This window comes from Bison bison, unplaced genomic scaffold (assembly GCF_000754665.1).
Source record: "Bison bison bison isolate TAMUID 2011002044 unplaced genomic scaffold, Bison_UMD1.0 scf7180017864183, whole genome shotgun sequence".
NCBI classification, from domain to species: domain Eukaryota; kingdom Metazoa; phylum Chordata; class Mammalia; order Artiodactyla; family Bovidae; genus Bison; species Bison bison.
Window position 1 is genome coordinate 5,871,605 of NW_011494755.1, and position 22,419 is coordinate 5,894,023.

Below are 22,419 nucleotides of genomic sequence, written 5' to 3' on the forward strand. Positions count from 1 at the left end.
GGATGGGCGTTGGAACTGCTCGGCCCCTGACGAGCTCTGTGACCATGGGCGAGTGACTCAGTCCCCTGGGGCCTTGGTCTCTTGACTTGCAAAGCCCTTTGTACAGGCCTGGCCATTGTTAGTATTTTTATTGTTAGATTTCTACTCACTGATGTCTGCACCATCATGGCGCGCTGGTCTCGCATTTTCCGAACAATATCCAGTGGGTAAACAGGCAGGTTCCTCTCGATCATGCACATGGCTGTTTCCATGGTGACCAAGACACCGGTTCGACCTATTCCAGCACTGGGGAAAGAGAAGCAGAGGCAGAATTTGCTCAGACAGCATTTCTGCACAGCCCAGCTCAGCTCCTCGCCAGTTCCCATTTTACTCAGATGGAGTTCTCCTCCCTGACCTTCAAAGGACATGGAACACATGCTCAGGGCGTGCTCCCAAACAGGCCAGAGGCTTATAAAACCAATGGGAAGAAACCCATCTTTCTGTGCAAACTCCACCCCCATCTCCTGCACATCTACCACAGGAACAGAGGGAAAGACGAGGTAGGGACTCTGTTGTCCAGTTCTAGGGTGCAGTCAGAATTTGTCCAAATCTTTGGACAGAGTGAAGACAGAAAGCAATCAGAGCCTTGTAAGTGCATAGTGAGTCTTGTGGGATGTAGGTGGGTTTGATGCCTGCCAACTGTCTCCAGGCCTTGCCCAAGGAGTATGAGTATTGGTAAAACCAGGTCAACAAGCCACAGTACCTGCAGTGAACCAGGACAGGCTCACCGTCCACTCTCAGGGACCGCACGTAGTTCACAAATTCCAGAAAGTCTGAGGAGTCATCGGGGACACCGTGGTCTGGCCAGGCCACGTACTGGAGATGGGTCACTGTGTGTTCCTCCCCCGTCTGCGAAGGGGCAGGGGAGCCTCGCTGAGTCTATCTGGACTGGTGGGCAGGAGGACCCCGGCCCCCTCCCAGCCTCCAGCCAGCGAGCTCCTGTCTCTGGACGCTCTTCTGCCCACTGGGGATCTCCCGGCCATGCGCCCTGCCCACTCCCACCCACCTGCCTCCCCGATGCTCCCAGGCCCGCCCTGTCTCTAGGACTCTGCGGAGGCCATCTCCTGCCCGATGGCTCTCCACCACTTCTGCCCACAGCCATCTCTTCCTGGTTGCTCCCATGGTACTTGCTGTCAAGGCCACCCACGTTGGCTTTTTTTTTTTTTTAATGGGCAAAATATACATAACAAGAAGTCTACCATTTTAAACATTATTAACTGCATAGTTCAGTGGCATTAAGTACATTGGCAAAGTTGTGCAACCCTCACCACTCTTCCTAGGAGCTTTTCAGCTTCCCAAACTGAAACAGCATGCCCATTAAACACTAACTCTTCGTCCCACAGCCTTGCAGCCCTGGCAACCGCCATCCTACTTCTGTCTCTGAAATGACTACTCCAGGAGTCACATGGTATTTGTCCTTTTTTGTCTGGCTTCTTCCGCTCATTACAACGTCTTCCAGGTTCAGCCATGCTGCAGCATGGGTTAGAATCTCCTTCTTTGTGGGGGGACTAGGATTCCACGGTATGAATATACCACGTTCTGTTTATCTGTCGGTGGACACCTGGGCTGTTTCCCCCGTGGGCTGTTGTGAATACGCTGCTGTGAACACAGATGCTGGCTCTTTTCCAGGCAACCTTGCACATCTACTGAAATGCTCACCGGCTGAAAACCCAGACTGACCCAGAAGTAGAGGCCTCCCCGGGCCTACGGTGGACGCTGATTTAGCACCAGCCTTTAACTCGCGCCTTCCCGGGTCCCCCCACAGCCCCTGCCACACGGGCCCCGCTCACCTCGGTGTTGGTGACCAGCATTTCCCGGAACACGTACGCGATGGTGCAGTCCTCTGACTGACAGCGGATGTGAAAGCTGCCGTGTTCCATGACATCAGGGGGATCAGGCCAGTACTGGTGACATTTGGTCTGCAAGGGAATCGCAGGGCAGGAGTTAGGCCGGGCTATGGGGGTGCTCGTGAGTGGTTAACCGGACAGACGGGTCGGACACTGGGCTACAACTCTCTCACTCGTACTAAATGCTCTGAGAGCTGCTGGCGGGGAAAGAAACACGGGAGAGGCCGCTCTGCCCTGCATCTGTGCTGTACTGTTCAGGAGGAAGGGCGCGGTCAGCCTGCCAGGGGCCAGGCCACAGCTCTCACCCCGGCTGGAGCTCCAGGAGGAACGCACTGACTCTTTCATCACCAGGTCCAACTGCTGGAAGGGCAGGAGAGCCTCAGACAGACGTGAGAGGCCTTGACTTAGGAGCGACCTCTGCTCCCCACCCTCCCCCACTGCAAGGCCTCTGCCCCTTCCCTGCTCTCAACTCCCCCTTTTACCTCATCCATCCTTCATCGTCCACTCCTTACCCCCTTGAGGAGGAAGGCCTCGAGGCACGGCCGATAAGAGTGTACATTTGAGAGCCAGACAGAACTCCATTAGGATTATTCTCTCCTCCTCTGTGAGCCCCGTGACCTCAAACCTGCTACTACTTAACCTCTCTGACTTCCGCATTCTTCACCTGAAAGACAGGACGGCACCTGTTTCCCAGATGGTGACAGAGGCTGGAGGTGATGGTGTGCAGTGCCCGGCTCACTGCGGGGGAGGCGGGGACAGTCAGCGGCCGCCGCCATCACTGTTGCTACAGTCCCGTGAGCGCTTTCACAGATGATTCATATGGAGCCGACGCTCAGCAGACGGCAGAGGAGGAACCCGGGCTCAGTGGGACTCAGTGAGTCCTCCCACAGGAGGACTGCCCCTGCCCCCACCCCTCTCCCCAGTCTCTTCTTCCCCCTACCAAACCCTAGGGCTTTCCTGATAGCTTGGCTGGTAAACAATCTGCCTGCAATGCAAGAGACTTTGGTTCGATTCCTGGGTCAGGAAGATCCAGTGGAGAGGTATTAGAGACTTCCCTGGTGGCTAAAACAGTAAAGAATTTGCCTGCAACGTGGTAGACCTGGGTTCGATCCCTGGGTTGGGAAGATCCCCTGGAGAGGGGAACAGCTATGGACTCCAGTATTCTGGCCTGGAGAATCCCATGGACAGCACAGCCTGGTGGGCTACAGTCCACGGGGTTGCAAAGAGTCGGACACAACTGACGAACTTTTCACTTTCACTTCCTAAATTCTGCATCCTCTTCCTAGCAGTCTCGCTCCTGCCTCTGGCCTCAAAGCAAAGTTCAAGGTCAAGCTGCCTGTCCCATCATCGATCCATCAGTCAAATTCTGACTCATTCAAAAAAATTTTTTTTCTCTCCAAGCCTACAGCTGCATCGACTTGGGTAAAAATTATGCTTACTTAAAGTGAAGAGGGGGTATAAACCCCCAGATGCACAAAAATGTGAAAGAGCTTTCCTATTTTTATTTTCAAACATCACAGTCAATGTTTGGAATTAAAGCATGCTGCTGGGAAGGTGGAGCTAAGAATATACTTGTAAATGTTAAACCTGAGGGTTTTGGTTCTTGACCACTTCCCAACTCCTCTCAGACACAAAGGAAAGCTGTCTGTAGAACCCGAGGCAGAGTGGATGCCCACCAGGTCTGTGCCCACCTCCTCCTCTGCACAAGGGGTTTGGCTCTCTGCTGCAGGCTTCCTGGTGTCCTGCCCACAGGACAGCTGATGGGAAGCTTCTGTCTGAAATGATGAGCCCATTCAGGGCTGAACCACAAATATCTCTATTTCTAGAGACTCCCAGTGAATCTGACCAGAACGGGACTCTCTTTACCTCTCAATCAAATCTAGATTTTAGGTTGATTTGGATCTCAAAGCATTTGGGGGTGTAGAAGAAAGAGCAAGACGTTTGTGGACATTCTGAATTTCCCTCCTGGTTATTAAGTTCCACTAACTGACTGTGCCATCCTGGCCAAGATACTTCACTGTTTTGACCTCCAGTTTCTCCATGAACGCTGCTGCTATGGGAAGGGATGATGCTAATGACTATTTTTTTTTTTTTTTTTTGGCTGTGCCTTGAGGCTTGTGGGATATTAGTTCCTTGACCAGGGATTGAACGCATGCCTTCTGCAGTGGGGAGCATGGATTCCTAACCACTGGACCGCCAGGGAAGTCTCCAACACCTATTTTCTTTTGATCGGTATATGCTAAGCACTAAATGGTGCTTTTTATGGACATTATTTTATCTGGGCCTCAAAACAACCATATGAGGTGGATAATGTCACTGCCTCTGTTTTGCATAAGAGTAAACTGAGGCTCAGAGACAGAATCTGCTTGTGTCCTGTCCTACAGATAGGAAGTGGGGCACACGTAGATGTGTGTTTCAATGGAAAGACCATTCTCTATAGCTCTGTTTCCTCTTGGAGGAAACAATGGACCTGAAGAGAGAACACAATGGAAAACGTTTTGGGTGGGAATAAAAGGAGAGGGCAATGAAAGCGAGCCTGTGGTGGGAGTGCCTCCCAGACCCTCAGCCTCTGGGGGAGGCTCCGTGCAGTTGACGTGAGAGCAGTACAGAGCGGAGAGGAAGATGCCACCAGCCACGTGCCCACCAGGAGACCGCTCAGCTAAACGCAGAACAGGGGAAAAAGCAAATGGGACACGCTGAGAGCCTCATCTCTCAGGAAAGCAGGGGACAGAGCTGCTGGCCCGGGAGGACTGACTCCTAATCGGGAGGAACTCAGGGACAGTGGTGGTGACCCGATGAGGGACCTCGGGACAAAAGGCTCAGGTCAGCTGAGAGTCTGTAACAGGAGAGGCAGGAAACATGTAGTAGCCTGGATTTGAGAAGAACAGGCTTCCAGACACCCATAAACAACAGAAGTCAGTTCCTGGGGCCAGAGATGGCGAATGGAATGCTCTGACTCACGGGAGATGCAGATCTCTAACTCAGGAACCTGAAGGAACCAGCCGGAAGGGGTTCGATTAGGAAGAAAGGGCTGGAAAACAAACACCCCACCCCACCCCCCGCCCCCACCCAGCCCCGGGTCACAAGGAGACCTCGGAGGAGCTCAGGTTCAGAGCGGACTCCAATCAGGACAGAGCAGGAGGGGCAGGACTCTCGAGAGCAGCTGGAGGAAGTGAGGCCTCCCGGATGAAAGAAAGGGCCTTTTCTCCCATGCTGGCGTGGGCAGAAGGAAGGGAAGAAGGGGCTGCCATCAGGGCAGATGATCTGTCACCAGCCACGCCTGCTGGAGCTCCCTTGACTCCATGGAGAACAATGGCCTTGTAGCTGGGAAGGGCCGAGACCACTGAGAAGGGGAAAGAGCAGCCCAACACAGGTGAGGAGAAAGCGCCCGGCTGCCCTGTGGGTTCAGGTCTTGGCTCCGAGGAAGTGCACCATCGCTGAAGACCTCCTGAGCTCGGGCAGCGGCACCTCCACGGGTAGTTTCTGAGAAAACCTGGAGTGTTCAGCTCCCCTCCCCCCACTGCCAGAGTCACAGAACAGACATGCACACACAGCACAGTTTCATATGGGGAGATTCTGGCAACAGCAAGGCCATAAACATGATGTCTTGTATCTATAAAATGCCAGAATGGCCCAGATTAAGGCCTGCAGTGTGGGATTTGGTAGGAGGTTAGGAGTATTAAACAAATCTCCCTGGTGGCTCAGACGGTAAAGCATCTGCCTACAATCCGGGAGACCCAGGTTCGATCCCTGGGTAGGGAAGATCCCCTGGAGAAGGCAACGGCAACCCACTTCAGTACTCTCTCCTGGAAAATGCCATGGATGGAGGAACCTGGTGGGCTACAGGCTGTGGGGTCGCAAAGAGCTGGACTCGACTGAGTGACTTCACTTCACACTTCACTAGGAGTATTAAACTGCATAGACCCACATGGTGGGAACCTGTTTTTTTCCATGTGTGCCATGAAGAGTGTCTCAATTTGGACCTAGGATAGCTTTAACATTATCACCTTAATACTTTAATTCTCTTTTTAGGAAAGAGCAAGCAAGGGTGTGGGCAAGCAGGCCTCGGGTTAAGAGCCTGGAAGGTAAGAATATTTATTTAGACTTTAATAATATTGTCTTGTGGAGAAGGAAATGGCAACCCACTCCAGTATTCTTGCCTGGAAAAGTCCATGGACAGAGGAGCCTGGCTGGCTGCAGTCCATGGGGTTACATGACTGAGCATGTGTGCATGAGGGTGGAGGGTCATGGGTTGGTAGCAATAAACTGGCAGAACTAAAAAAAAAAAAATATATATATATATATTGTTTTGTGGCTTTTGCATTTTTACACATACCCCCCTTTTATGGCAAATGATATCGGGCTTCCATTTAACACATATCTTTCAAAGCAAATTTTTTAAAGCAAGGAAAGGTGAGCTAATTTGAAGAAAAATAATAATACTGCAGTAAAAGCTGAAACTCCAGTACTTTGGCCACCTCATGCAAAGAGTTGGCTCATTGGAAAAGACTCTGATGCTGGGAGGGATTGGGGGCAGGAGGAGAAGGGGACGACAGAGGATACGATGGCTGGATGGCATCACCAACTCGATGGACGTGAGTCTGAGTGAACTCCGGGAGTTGGTGATGGACAGGGAAGCCTGGCGTGCTGCGATTCATGGAGTCGCAAAGAGTTGGACACGACTGAGTGACTGAACTGAACTGAACTGAAAATATATGTAGTCCCAGCAACAATTAAGGTGGTACCCAAACTACTGTTACTGTTAGCCAACATCTGTATGGTATTTATTGTGTGCCAAGTACTCTTCCAAGAAGGCTGACTGCATTAACTCATTCAATTGCCTCACAAATGCACAATGTGGACATGCGTGCTCAGTTGCTTCAGTCCTGTATGATTCTTTGCAACCCCACGGACTGTAGCCCGCCAGAGTCTTCTGTCCATGGGCTTCTCCAGGCAAGAATACTGGAGTGGGTTGCTATGCCCTCCTCCAGGGGATCTTCCCGACTCAGGGATCGAACCTGCGTCTCGTGCCTCCTGCATTGGCAGGCGCAGCCTCCCGAATACACAACAGGCGTCATTCGCATTCCATGTCACGCAGAGGCTCTGCCAGTTCCCGAAACCGCACAGGTAGGGAGTGACAGAGCAGGAGTATGAACTCAGGAAGCGTGGCCCTGGCGTCTGCCCTCTTACTCAGGACACCAGGGAACAAGACAGGTGCAGGTGATCCAGAAACACAGAGAGCGCAGATAGGACTGCGAGCCAGCTGGCACTCCTGGAGTTCAAACAATGTCCCAGTAACTTCACTGCCTTTCCAAAACAAGATCAGAAAACCACACACAGGCACACAGAAACAGAATATCAACAAAAACTAAAAACAGGCAAAAAGCAAGACTCCCAGACAAAGGGATGCCACAGACCTGCCGCCTTGTGATTCCAGCAAAGCCTCTGCGAGTTCTCACAGTAACTAGGTAAACCAGATGCAGGCACGGCCAGGGCTGGAAGCGGAGCTGGGAGAGGCGGCGACTGCTCCCCGAAGAGTGTCTGCAACGCCCCTGACTCACAGCGTTCTAGGAGGAGCTTCTGGTTGTCTCTTGAGGGCCTTTATATTTTTAAACAGTGATTTATGTGGAGAGATTCTGATCAACACTATGAGTGACTAGAAGCCGAGTGAGGGCCGAGGTGAACGATGACAGATGGGAAGCCCGAGGAGCGTGAAGGCACACAAAAGGCCAGATCTGATGGCAAATCCTCCCAGGGATGATAACGACGGACACACACACAGAGCTAATGTTTGCCAGACACCTGTGACAGACAGCTCTCTAAGCTTTCCGTATATATTGTCTCTGTCTCCACAAACCCTCTGAGACGGCACTACTATCTGCAGCTTACGTACAGGGAAGCTGAGGGTCAGACAGGTCAAGTATTTATAACTTGCTCCAGAAGAACCTGTTCTGAGCCCACAGAGTCTGGCTCCAGAGCCCCACCGACATGCCACAGTGTAGGTCTCAGGAGTCAAGTGCATGAGTACAAAATGGGGAGACTGATTCCACAGCAACACTGAGACAAAGACCAGACAACTTCTGCTGACCACCCACTTAATGGCAGTCCAAGGCTATCTTCAGATATCTGAAAGGGCATTGCATGCAAGAGAAGGGCCACTTACTACTGTGTCTTCCAGGCAAGAGAAGCTGGTGGGGTGGGGTTCAAAGCGCTGTGGATTTCAGTTCATTAGGAAGAGGGATTTTTTTTTTTTTTTTCGGAAAATCAGAGCTGAATAACCCACGGATGGACCCTGGAAGTGTTTTAGCCAAGGTGGGGAGCCATCAGCCTGGGACAGCCTAGGTGAACCCACAAGGCTCTCCAGAATTAGCAGGAATCCTGATTTTGCTCTTTGGGGTGAGAGTGTAGACTGATCTCCTCACACGTACGATCCATTCCAATTCTATACTCTTGACTTCTGGCACAGATCTGTCTGGCATTCTGAACTATATACTGAGGACAGGCCTGGGAGGAAGTGGCACATAGATCCCTTAAATATTAATTTATATTTGATTTTTGAATGTTTCCGGATGAACATTTCATCATGAAGATATCTAGATGCAGACAGAAGTTAGAGAACTCATGCTACGCAGCACTCCTTGCACACTGACTTCAGTTACATGATCAGCGATCTGTTCCTGTGAAACACACATGTCAGGCTGAACACGGCATGCTGCCATTGCTCTCCTAATTAAGCCCTTCTTAGCTTTTTTTTTTTTTTTGCATCAGGTTTTGCTGTAACACAAGCAGAGACTGACAGAGGTAATTTCTTCTACTTTGTATTCCATTGTGAACCTGGCCCTTACACTGCTCTTCTGAGGATCAGCACATGTCCTGGGTGGGTGAGATCACAGCTAACCCAGGAGTTCTGGGGCAGGTGAGGCAAGGGGAAGCGCCTTCCAGCTTGCTGTAACAGATTCAAGGCAGGAATGGAAGGGGCTGTCTGATTACTGCTTAGCTCGGAAAGGCCAGCAAGTGGGAAGGAGAAGGGCTGAGTTTCTCATCCCCGGAGCTGTCCATCAGGAGCTGTGTACAGATTCACGGGTCACAAAGGGGGCTGAACTGGGTGACATTTCAGTAAGGCCTTTTCCAGCTCTGAAGTTCGAGTTCCAGCAGAGAACAGAGTTACACACGCCTGTCTGGACGTCAAGCCACTTACCCGGCCTCGCTCGGTGAGAGTCGTCAACATGACGATGAGTGATAACTTCTGGTCCCAGACCACTTGCCAGAACTGCGCACAGGTATGTGGCAGGGGTCCCTGAGCGGCAATGTACTTGTTCATAAGGTGAGCAGCAGGAATTTCCATCTGGCAGGAGATGGTTCAGGCATTAGAATCTGTTACTGCCACAAGGTGGACAGGGAACTGCAGCTCACACACTTTGAGCTGGTGACTGTCAGCACACCAGAAGAACAGTTCTACCAAGTGTTTGGCCAATAAGAATAATCAAAGAAAAAGCTACTTTAGAAAATGCTTCAAAGGTGTTTGACAATAATGCTAGCTACTCAGGATAAAACTATGTGAAATTCAATAGGTGATAATCAGAAGTGGACCTACAAGATGAAAAGAGTTTAAATGACCTTCTCTGCTGTATCCTAAATATAATCAATATTGGGAATCTGCATTTTCAGCAACGCATGCCAATCCTTATGCCCACAACTTTTCCTATGCAGGGTTTTCCATCAAAATATTTTCTTTGAAGCATAAACCACATAGGCTTATGCCACCAACTACTGTTACACTTTGCTTTCTGCATGGCTGCCAATGTCTGTGCCACTCAGTTGATCAATTTTTCTCCCCAGCTTCACTGAGGTATAAATGACAAATAAAAAAGGTATATATTTAAGGTATACAACATGATGGTTTGATATACATATACACTGTGAAATGATTATCAGAGTCAAGTTCCTGAACACATCACCACCTCACAATAGGTACTGTCCAAACTGATAAATGTTAAAATGTTAAAACAAGTGCAACTGTCATCCCTCTCCTACCCTGCTCTGCTTTTACTTCTAAACTAAGTCTTTTCTTTTTTTTTAATTTTTAAGTATTTATTTGGCTGGGTCTGGTCTTAGTGATGGCATGCAGGATCTAGAGTGTGTGGGCTTATTAGCTGGCATGTGGGATCCTGCTTTCCCGACCAGGGGTTGAACCCGCATCCCCTGTATTGGAAGCCAGACTCTCAACCACTAAACCACCAGCAAAGTCCCTAAACTGTTTTCTGTAAAAGAACACTCAAAACTGGCTGAGCTTTGGAACAGCACAGTGATTCACTCATTCTTAGGTGGGGATAGTAAATGGAGGTGCCTAATTCATGGCTTGGTTGGTGCTTGGTTAATGGCTTTCTCAGCCCAGGTCTTAGCCACTCTCCACCCGAGTGCATGGTCTTACCGCCCCGACCATTTCAGTGCTCTAATCACAGGACACCAGAAATGCTGAAAGTGAGGGTCAATGAATCTCACAGATGCTTTGGAATGAGTAGAATCACTGATCAGACCCATTCTTGCTGGTAGTTACTGACATCATGCTATAATCTGAGAATTTGAGAAGTCCTGTTTATTTAGATCAGATAAACAGTGAGCTGAGGGCCAAATTTAAATGCTGCACTGCGAGCTAACAGTATTTTTTTGATATTTTTGCATGGTTGCATTTGAAATGGTATATATAAGTACCTAATTAATATTCTCAATTTTGTCCCTTGGCTTGCAGAGACCAAAATATTTACGGTGTAGCCCTCTACAGAAATAGTGTGCTGAGCCCTGGTTTAGATGAAGAGGCTGAGGTTCAGAGAGGCTAAGTTGCCCAAGATGCATTTTCAGAGTGAAATGAATACTTTCCCCACCACAAGTTGAAATTGTTGACGTTTTGTTTTGGGGCTATGGTGGTTTTATTTGTAGTAATCAGATGGGGAGGAAAAAGACAAAAAGTTACAAATGTACCAATGGCCAAACAAAACACCTAAAGGTCAGCAGTTGAGGACAGAAGGCTGAGTTTTGGTCTCCTCTGCTGTTAGCTTTACGACTTTTCAGATGATTTCATCTCTGAACCTTAGTGTCATTCTCCGTATAATGAGACTGTCCTGCCTTCCCTCAATGGCTGCTGTGGTGCTGAGACAAGACCGTGAATAGCAAAGCAGTTCACCGACTGCAAAGCACCGCGCATGTCGCTGTCACGCTTGTTACAACGATTAATGTGCTTTTTCTCATGATCTGGAATTCTAACTTACGTTCACATAACTCGCATTAATGTAATCTTCGTTTCCCTGCAACAATACCCGGGTGGTGTCATCTGTGGAGGAGAAAGAAATTTACTGATTATTCGGAGTGTTATTTTTACCACCCCAAGTAAACAAGGGTTCAGTTCCCAGCCCATCTGCAGCCCTCGCCTCATTAGCATAAACACTATTCCCCAACTGTTCCGAGTTTGAAATGGCTGCAATAAAGACGGTGGTGTTTACAGACACACTGAGAGTCGTTCCAGAATACCAGACAATCTGTTTTAAAAAGGGAAACATTATCTCAGTGTGTGTGGGGGGAGGAGGCATTCATGCCAGATACTCACAAGGCAGAACATCTTTATATCGGTTTTTGTCTAGATTTTGAGGCAGCTTTGCAAACGTGATGGCCAAACCAGGCTTCTTTCTATAGAGTTGCTATATGACAAACAGGGAAGTGAAAAAAAAAAATTGGAAAAAACAGCTATGAAGAGTGTGAAAACATACTCTAACAGTAAAGTTTATCATTCACAGCAGCCAAATCTTAACATTTAATAGTGGTTTTATATATTGAGAAAAATCTTCCCAGTAAGAAATTCTATAATCCCATGAGAAACTGACTAAATTCTTCAATATATATGGATTTTTTTTAAACATGAGACTCTTGGGGGAAAAAAGTCATAGGAAGGAGTGTGAGTCACAGATAATGGATCACAGTAAGTAAAACTTCATCTTCATGACAATTATTTGACAAGAGCTAAAAGCGAGCAGAGGAAAAAAGAAAAGAGTTCTGACTAAAAATTAAATAGAAATCATTTACATTAGTCTAAAAACATTTACCTCCAATTTAATGGAGTGAACCACGTTCTTTGCCAAGAACAAGAGCATTTTCATTCATCATTTGAGAAGTATACCTCCACAGTAAAAACATTTATTTCAATACATAGTAAACTTCAATTAAGTATTCCTTTAAAGAGGTATTACCCTATGCATGCAATCACTAGCAAAAATTGTTAAAACCCTCACTGCATATCTAGAAGCACATATTAGACACATTTGTACTGTACCTGATGTCATGTCAACAACAGCTCTAGGAAAGGTATTTAATAGTGTTCTTATTTTGCAAGCAAGAGGCACAGATGAAAAGCTTGGCTCAAGATTACAAACGAGAGGCTGAACTCAGATCTGACTCTAATGCTTGAGCTTTTCTCTTTGAAAAAGAAAGATAGCGCTAAGTCGTGTCTGACTCTTGCAACCCTATGGACTGTAGCCTGCAGGCTCCTCTGTCCATGGAATTTTCCAGGAAAGAACACTGGAGTGGGTTGCCATTTCCTTCTCCAGGGGATCTTCCTGATCCAGGGATGGAACCCGAATCTTGTCTCCTGCATTAGCAGATGGGCTCTTTACTAGCTGGGCCACCAGGGAAGCCCCAAGACACATCTATTCCTTCTCAAAGTTTCCTCCTGCCCTTTTGAGTTCTCTTTTCTATACAACTGTATCTGCCACTTCAAACTAGAGTGTGAAACAATATTCACCAGTGGTTTTAGTTAACTTTGTGGGAATTCTCAAGGTTTTTTTTTTTTTTAGTGTTGGAAGTGATTTTTTGCAGAAAATTTGAAAAATTCAGACTAATATAAACAAAAAACCTGAGATATCCCTTTTCATCTATTTTATCTGTTTTTTATGCACACATGTATACAAATGTATGTAATCGTATGTGTAACTACACATAATACACAGATACATTATTTTTTTAGAAACAAAAAACGAGACAACATATATTAGCACTTCCTATATTATGTTCTATGGAACCCAAGTATTCTGGAAAAAACTATACTAGGTGGTGCTTAGAATAAGTTTCAAGGTCAAGGAAATTTAGGTAATACTGTAAGTCATCTTATATTCTATGAATCTCTAGCATGGCAAGACCTGCAGTGCATACGCTTATTTAATTCTGATTAGAGCATTTCTCAAGCTAACTTGGCCATGGAGGATCTCATGTCTCACAAGAAGTGTTCTGGGAACTATCACCATAATTTTGAAGGCTGTTTCTCCTACTTATTATATAATGTCTAGTTTCCTGTGTCATTTAAATACCTGAAATATTCTCTATATACATGATTTCAGCTAGCTCAACAATCTATAAGTTTTCAAAGTTTAACTTTTATTCCACTTCTTGATTAAACTGTTTTCCGTTTTTTACTATTAAATATTCCCAGGAACAGAATTACTGAATTAAAGCATATTTTTGAGGAGATATGTATGTATATAGTGGAGTTGTCCTACAGGGGAACATGAGAATGGTTAGTTTGCCAAATTGCAGCCAGCATCATCAATTAAAATGTGCTTGCAATGTGAATAGAGAGGCAGAACAATGTCTCTCCCTGTATATTTTTGCATATTTTGTAGTTTTTATTTTATAAACCAGCTTTTGTTGGTCTGTTTCTTCTTTTTCTCCGATTAGTTCTTTTACTAAACAAACAAACTGCACAGCAGACAATTAGCAGAGAGATTTTTGGTAATGATAATTATGTCTGATACATTTACCAAATGTTCAGAATTTCCGGTATTTCCCTAAGTTCAAGTATTAATCATCTTTACGATTTCAGCTCCTAACAATCAAGTAGCCACTGAGCAACTTCTTAGATGTCTATGAGCTTTAATGTGCTTTCCAGGCTCCTTCTAGAAATACATTCGTGATTTATTAGAAGTTTTGGTTTGATTCCGGGAGAAGGAGAATATCTGAGTCAGTCAATTCCCCTAAATGTCATTTTGGTTCTAACTAACTTCATAGAAGTGAAATCTAATTAAGTGAATATAATCAGTAATGCTAACCTGGAGGCAGGAAGTTTTTCTTTTCCAAGTAACAAATATGTAAATGTAATCAACTTGAGATGGTTTAGTGGAAAAGCATAGATCTAGCAAAGGGCTTTAACTGCAACAAGTTTATGAAGTATCTCAGGAGTAAGTGCTGATAAGATTATAGAGTATTAAAGCAAAATAAAAAAATAAAGTACTATAGAACTATCTGTAAAACTTTAAATGTGCACACCCTGGGCTTTACTTGACAGAAGTGCATAAAGACACATATCAAAGAAATTTATCTGCATCAAAATATTTTCTTATTAGTAGAAAACTGGAAACAGCCCAAATATTTCCTAATAGGGAGAACTGTCGACTTAAATTATGATACAGTCATACCACAAATTATGTGCAAGTAATAGAATCGGTTTCAGTTCAGTCGCTCAGTCGTGTCCGACTCTTTGCGACCCCATGAATTGCAGCACGCCAGGCCTCCCTGTCCATCACCAACTCCCAGAGTTCATTCAAAGTCATGTCCATCGAGTAGGTGATGCCATCCAGCCATCTCATCCTCTGTCGTCCCCTTCTCCTCCTGCCCCCAATCCCTCCCAGCATCAGAGTCTTTTCCAATGAGTCAACTCTTTGCATGAGGTGGCCAAAGTATTGGAGTTTCAGCTTCAGCATCAGTCCCTCCAATGAATATTCAGGACTGATTTCCTTTAGGATGGATTGGTTGCATCTCCTTGCAGTCCAAGGGACTCTCAAGAGTCTTCTCTAACACCACAGTTCAAAAGCATGAATTCTTCAGCACTCAGCCTTCTTCACAGTCCAACTCTCACTTCCATACATGACCCCAGGAAAAACCATAGCCTTGACTAGACGGACCTTTGTTGGCAAAGGAATGTCTCTGCTTTTGAATATGCTATCTAGGTTGGTCATAACTTTCCTTCCAAGGAGTAAGCGTCTTTTAATTTCATGGCTGCAGTCACCATCTGCAGTGATTTTTAAGATGGACTAAAAGTACAGATTCAAAAGGATATCCACTCATGTATTTAAGTGAAAAATGCAAGTGGCAGAACAACACAGTGATGATCCCATTTCTATACACAGCAGCATATGTACAATGAGTGTACAATGTGTGTATGTGCACTTACATACACGTGTATAAAATATATTTCCATGAGCAACAGAACAAGTACGCACGGATACACATCAAATTATTATTTGTAAATTATAACAGAAAGAAATTAAAGGAGGTTTCTGAATTGCTTGAATTATTACAATGTGAATTTTTAAAAATTCAAATAAAATAATAAAAAGAGCTACAACAAAAGAAATTTATACATAAAACTAAAAAATTTTTTACAAAAAATTGGGTGAGTAAAGCTAAGTTTTGTTTTTTTTTTTTGGGGGGGGGGCGGCTTTAGAAGGATTGACAACACACTCATTTTTATGCCTGCCTTGCCAAGGTTAATACTGAATGTTCTTCCCACTGGATTGCTTCAGTCCTATTCACACACTTAGTTTCTGAAGGAGTTAGCAGTTGGTTTTCAAGTTCTTTTAATTTACTGACTCTTCTCCAGACTTTGTAAGTTGTGTGGCAGGCTGGGTGTGAACACACCGCCCAGAGGAAGAGTGGTCCAGACTGGACAGTGATGTGTTAGAAACACAGGTACGGCTTTCTGGAAGAATCAGGGATGGGAGAAAATGAGCTGAAGACTATTAGGCAGAACTCGAGACACGGCTCTTTCAAGAACTACTCGTTGGAAAGACACAGTTTGTTTTGTTCATTCTTGGGCTAAAGGTATGCGAAGCAGGCAAGAACTGCCAGTCGTTAAGATCCCCTCAATTCTGCCCTAGAATGAGAGCAATCAGGAGGCTGAGGAAGGTCATAGGCAGGGAGGGTTGTAAGACCACTTAGTTTTATTAAAATCTTAATTTTTATGTCCTCAAGTGCTTTGTTCTCATCACTGCTACTGCTACTGCTAAGTCACGTCAGTTGTGTCCGACTCTGAGCGACCCCAGAGATGGCAGCCCTCCAGGCTCCCGTCCCTGGGATTCTCCAGGCAAGAACACCACAGTGGGTTGCCATTTCCTTCTCCAGTGCATGAAAGTGAAAAGTGAAAGTGAAATCGCTATCAGAGTGTAATTCTATGTGTTAGCTGCTCAGTCATGTCTGACTCTTTGCAATCCCATGGACTGTAGCCCGCCAGGCTCCTCTGTCCATGGAATTCTCCAGGCAAGAGTACTGTGGTGGATTGCCATTCCCTTCTCCAGGGCTCTTCCTGACCCAGGGATCAAAGCTGAGGATCCTGTACTGCAGGCAGATTCTTTACCATGTGAGCCACCAGGGTCTAGCTCTGAGTAGCTGTGAAACCAAGAGTGAATTATAAGAAGATCAGCTGAGAGGGTTTGCTCTGGGACAGCTGTATTTCAAGTACAGCTTTAAATACAGTATCACTGGGTCTGGCCTTCAAAGACAGAAAACTGAACACTGGGAGCTGGAGCAGACCAGCATGGTTTGCGTGGGCTGGATAAGATATCAGTTTTCCAGTTTAAACATTTCTCCTTTGAAAAGATCATCTCAAAGCAGAGAGAGAGGACATCAGGAGACGACACTGATCTCCTCGGACTTCTGGTCCAACCAAAGATATGAAACCTGCTCACACCCCTCAGATAAAGGCCTTGGACACCCACTTGGCTCCAACCAGCACATGCTGGCAAGGCTGGGCACAGTGGAAGCAAGCACCCCATCAACTGTACCACCAGACCAAGAGGGAATTCCTATTGGAATTCCTGAAGGCTGACAACCCAAGGAGGAGGAAGAAAAAAAGAAAAGACCAAAAAGTGAAGGGAGTTGAAGGGACAATGGGCAAGGAGAGCAAACGGTGGAAAGAGACTCCCTTTCATGCCCTTGGCGATGACCCACGGTCCAATGCAGGGCAAAGACTTTCAAGACAGTCATATACTGCGCTTTCTGTACCAAGCACTAAACTGCGGTCTCCATGAAAGCAGGCAACTTGCTTGTTCCATTAAAGCCCTAGGCCAGCGTGGTCAATAAAAATGTGTAGTGAGACAGAATGATGGGATCTGCTGGTCTGAACAACAGAGCAGGATAAGAGGTGGCTTAGAGGCAGGTAACTAGGCTAAGAGTAGCCCCTTTTCATGAAGGCCTTGAGAGGTTATTCTCCACTTTGCAGACATAAGAACAATTCCCCGCTCATCAACAGCTCACCCACATTGGGGACTTACATCTTTCCTGTACCTGACCCAGTCAGAGCGCCAGGACACTGCCTTGGGGGGACTCAAGAATCTCTCCCTACCTTCCTATACAGGTTTGCCGAAATGAACTGACACTGTGGCTGGCAATCTGGGGATTTTTGAGAGTGCTACTTCAGATCCCAGTCCCAAATGCAGGTCCCAGCGCTAGCAGACTCAAGCATTCTTATAAGATTCTTATTCTTTCACAGGGAAATCCTTGGCAGTGAGCTGGGGTGGCAACTCCTTTAAATGGGTCCCTGGCATTTGAAAGGTAAAGGCTACACATGTGTTCATTCCAAAGCCCACAGTCTGCTCCTTGTATTCCATAGATGTTATACTTGATAACGTTTGCCTTTCCTAAAACAAAAATCTGAAAAATCAAAAAAAAGCTTTTTGGTGTGAGCGTCAGTCTTGAAGGTACACCTACATATGCTGTCTTCAGCTGTTTTTGTCCTTCCAGATCAACTTTACAACGATCAGAGCAACCAGTAAGTAGTAAGTCACGTGCTTTGACAGTAATGGATGTTTCTTCTAACAGATGATGTAGGAGCAGGTTCAGGAAAAACAGTGGTCAGAAGAGATAAAAAGATGGCATCTGGTTTTGGTAAATAGGGAAGATGCTGAGGTGGGAGGGGCAGGGGTCTCCAAGCCTGGCATGACCTTTGATGGAGCTCTGTAGACACTCCTCCAACTCATCAGTCCTGGGAGGCGAGAGGACAGATGCTCGTTTTCTATTAATTGCATCCCACAAATCTCCAAAGAGGTTGCACGGCCACTGGGTGAGGATGGGCACGAGGGACCTCCGTGTGCTGGGAAGTTGGTTCTCAAAGGACAGTTCGCATCATCACTTAGCTCTTATCCAGGGTTGACTGTACTGAATGCATTCCCCCTCCCTTGCCTACACAGAAAGCTCAACTCAGGGGAAAAAGCATGAAATGAGCCACAGGTTACTCAGGAAGGAATGACCCTGGGGCAGGGCCAATGAGTTCCTTAGAGGAGAGCGTCCTGGAGGTGGTAACGGATTTGGGCCTTGTGAACCCCAAGTCTGGGCTCCTTTACGTGAGAGACAGAGGAATGCCGTACCTCGGCCGAACACAGCATTGAGGCAGTTTGAGGCTGGTGATCAACGCTGGCAAATGGGTCACGAGGAATGGCTCACACTGTGTGGCTCCTGAAGACAAGAGCTCCCATTGGAGGCTGGGTGGAGAACTGGGTCACACCTGGTGAGTTCTGACAATAGGCTTTCAACACAGATGCTAATCCCAGCTCTATCTCTGACGGGCAGGGTGGCACTGGGAGAGTCCTGCAGCCACTGAGCCTTGTTCTTGCCACTTACAAAAGGAGTGATTTGAATAATTCTGCCCCTATCTGTCTCACAGAACTGCTGAGAGAGTCAACTGGGACGACATATGTGAGACGCACTTGGTGGATTCCAAAGTGCTATAGAAACGCTAATTATTAAGTGTGATTTTACTACAGCTGGAACCAAATGCTTTCTGGAACACATTTGTAATTGTTTACTGAAAGCCACGGGAGGGACAGGGGAATTCCATTAATGAAAAATGCTTCCAAGCAAGCTGTTCTGAAAACCAGCCTGTTATCATCGCAAAAGGGATTCCATCCACAGCCGAGATCCCCCAGGGCAGGTCCTCTGTGCCGGGGAGAGGGTGGCTTGGGCCCCTGCTAGGAACCAGGCCCTGCCTCTTGCTCTCCGACACAGCCTCCAACAGTCAAGCTGCCACCTGCCAAAGGCACTGGAAGAGCAGAAGGTGGGGAAACAGAATAGCCAAGACTCTGGAGTCAGACAGTGCTGGGTTCCACTTCTTGTATGGATGGGGCCAGTTCTTTAGACTTTATTTATAAATGATAATAGTTGTTACTTTTTATTGCACTCTGACCATGTGGCAGACAACACATTAAGTATTTATCTCCTCTTAACCCTTACAACTAGCCCATGACAGTTTCAGGTGAACATTGAAGGGACTCAGGCATACATATACATGTTTCCATTCTCCCCCAAACTCCCCTCCCATCCAGGCTGCCACATAACCTTGAGCAGAGTTCCATGTGCTATTCAGTAGGTCCTTGTTGGTTATCCCTTTTAGACATGGCAGTGTGTACCTGTCCATTCCAAACGGCTGAGTCCCTTCACTGTTCACCTGAAACTATCACAACATTGTTAATCGGCTATTCCTCAAGAAAACAACCAGCCATGAAATACCCAATTTACAGATGGGGAAGTAGAGGCCACAGAGGTTAAGGGTCATGCCTGAGGTCACACAGGAAGCAAGTGGTAGAGTCAGGATTTAAAGTCTTCTCAACTCCACGTGGCTGGATGGCATTTCAGATCTTTCTTAGCTCTGATGTCATGCTATTCTAACAACTCTCATGTGGAAACAGCAGTTATATAAGGAGATTCCCAGGGGGCTCAGTGGTACTGTGAATCTGCCTGCCCACGCAGGAACACTGGTTTGGTCCCTGGGTCAGGAAGATTCTCTGGAAGAGGAAATGGCAACCCACTCTAGTATTTCTGCCTGGGACATCCCACGGACAGAGGAGCCTGGCGGGTTACAGTCCATGGGGGTCGCAGAGTCAGACACGACTGAGCAATTGAGTACACGCGCATATAACTACATGAAGGTTCTATAGTTGTTAAGAGAACAAGTTGAGTTGAGCCTGCCTGGGCTCCAATCAGGCTGTGCCATTTACTGTGAGAGAACCTCTCCAAGACTCTGATCCTTCATTTATACAAATTTGTATACAATAGTGATAATGACAGCACATACACGGGCTACTGGGAGAGGATGTCTGTAACGCCCTTGGCACACGGTAAAGGCACATTCAGGGCACCTTTTGCCTTCCTCTGGTATCCCCCTCCTTCGGCAGTTGTGTAAGACATCTTCCCCCACCTAGAGCAGTGGTTGTTGAGTTTCACAGTCTAGGATTCCTTAGGACTTAAAGTCCGGGCTCCATGGATCCCACTAGCTCCATCAAAGAGCAGCTCTGCTGTTATTTGTTCCACATTTCGGAGTGTGGAAAAAATTAATTTATTTAAAAAGAGGGTTTTCCTACTTAATTTCTAGGAAATGTTTTGATTAAATGAATGAAATGTGTACATACAAGAAAAAAAATTCTATGTTCTCCATTTCTTATTTCTTCTGTAGTCCAATTATAGGCTCTAAAGGCAGGACTTAGGTGGGACAGTGGTTCTGGTATGATCTTTACTCTCCCATCCTCAGGATCAGCTTGTGCATCAAAGCCTCCTGGTGAACTTATTAAGAACCAGTACCCAGGTGCCCTCCCAGTATGGCTGATTTGAGTAGCTGTGGGCTGAGGCTGTTTAACAATCTCCTCAGGTGATATCCGGTGGCTCAGAGGGTAAAGTGTCTGCCTACAATGCGGGAGACCTGGGTTCGATCCCTGGGCCGGGAAGATCTCCTGGAGAAGGAAATGGCAACCCACTCCAGTACTCTTGCCTGGAAAATCCCATGGACAGAGGAGCCTGGTAGGCTATAGTCCATGGGGTCGCAAAGAGTCGGACACGACTGAGCGACTTCACTTCACAGGTGATATCCACACAGGTGGTCAGGGTGTCACCCTGTGAGAAATACTATTCAAAACCACAGGGAGGCAGGCGGATACTTCTTGCTAAAGCATTTTTTTAATCTTCCTAATGAATTTCAATGAACATTACTGCTCAAGGAAAACCTCTTAGGGGAGTCTCACACGGAAAACACGAAAGGGAGAAGGGATTTTCTGGAGCACCGTTGAAGACCAGGCGCCATCTTTTTCCTCACCGAGAGCCCACAGCGCCTCCTTGTGGGCAGTCTGATCAAAGAGACCTGGTTCAGCCTGGGCGAAGAGCTTCCATCACCTGGAGACATCTCCCAGGATTCTTGAGTGCCGGTCACCCCAGGGAGGATTGTTTGCCTACCTGACTGAGCCCATGAGCTTAGTCTGCGACCATCCTGGGATACCCTCCCCTCCACACTTAATCCTATCCACCCTCTATTAATACTACATCTTATCCTAGAGGGCCTCCTGGAAACCTCTCACCTCCAGTTCTTACAGAACATACATTCTGTGGAATGAAACCTTGGTCTTCAGCTGCTTCTGGGACTCATGATACATTCCCACCAATATACCAAAATTAAGACTGTAAGCTTCTTGGGGCCAGAAATCCCCCTTCTCCTTCCCTGAATGTGTTCCTGATCTAGCATCTGGCACATGATAAATATCTAATACACACTCGCTGGATGAATGAACGGACGACTCCAAAGTGCCATTCCCCTTTGACGTTTCCTTCCAATTCCCTGCTGATAGAATAAAACTGATATGTTCTGGCTTTCAAGTGCTCCTTGTTTTAAGTGTTTTAATACATGTTTAAAGCTGAGTTGCTTTGCCGTGCACATGAAACTATTACAACTATTAATTGGCTAAACTTCAATATAAAATTAAAAGTTAAAAAAAAATCAGACACATCACCCCCCACCCCCACCCAAAAACCTGAGTTTTAGTGTTTAAAATGTATGTCTCAGTTTTGAGGTTTTTTCAGTGCAAAAAGTCTACAATTTTTTTTCTCTTAAAAGTCTTAAGCCTACCTGGCCTCCTGCAGGCCACTGGAAAAAAGTTTTTATCTTTGTATTAATAGATATTTAGTATATATTCATCAATTCTATCTTGAAATGCTGGACTGGAAGAAGCACAAGCTGGAATCAAGATTGCCGGGAGAAATATCAATAACCTCAGATATGCAGATGACACCACCCTATGGCAGAAAGTGAAGAGGAACTAAAAAGCCTCTTGATGAAAGTGAAAGTGGAGAGTGAAAAAGTTGGCTTAAAGCTCAACATTCAGAAAACGAAGATCATGGCATCCAGTCCCATCATTTCATGGGAAATAGATGGGGAAACAGTGGAAACAGTGTCAGACTTTATTTTTTGGGGCTCCAAAATCACTGCAGATGGTGACTGCAGCCATGAAATTAAAAGACGCTTACTCCTTGGAAGGAAAGTTATGACCAACCTAGATAGCATATTGAAAAGTAGAGACATTACTTTGCCAACAAAGGTCTGTCTAGTCAAGGCTATGGTTTTTCCTGGGGTCATGTATGGATGTGAGAGTTGGACTGTGAAGAAGGCTGAGCGTCGAAGAATTGGTGCTTTTGAACTGTGGTGTTGGAGAAGACTCTTGAGAGTCCCTTGGACTGCAAGGAG

At 46.3% G+C, this 22,419-nt stretch overlaps 1 protein-coding gene across 4 annotated transcripts in view; it reads right to left on the reverse strand.

Annotated features, from left to right (window-relative positions):
* The window catches only part of PTPN3 (protein tyrosine phosphatase, non-receptor type 3), a 110,356-nt gene that overhangs the window by 2,451 nt on the left and 85,486 nt on the right, over nucleotides 1-22,419 (reverse strand). For all 4 annotated transcript variants that reach the window (XM_010843547.1, XM_010843546.1, XM_010843545.1 and 1 more), the window contains 6 exons: nucleotides 11,488-11,578; nucleotides 11,153-11,214; nucleotides 9,085-9,231; nucleotides 1,830-1,958; nucleotides 743-888; nucleotides 150-285 (listed from right to left, as the gene is read on the reverse strand). In XM_010843547.1, the coding sequence (XP_010841849.1) occupies nucleotides 150-285; nucleotides 743-888; nucleotides 1,830-1,958; nucleotides 9,085-9,231; nucleotides 11,153-11,214; nucleotides 11,488-11,578 (711 nt within the window). The remainder of the gene's footprint in view (nucleotides 1-149; nucleotides 286-742; nucleotides 889-1,829; nucleotides 1,959-9,084; nucleotides 9,232-11,152; nucleotides 11,215-11,487; nucleotides 11,579-22,419) is intronic.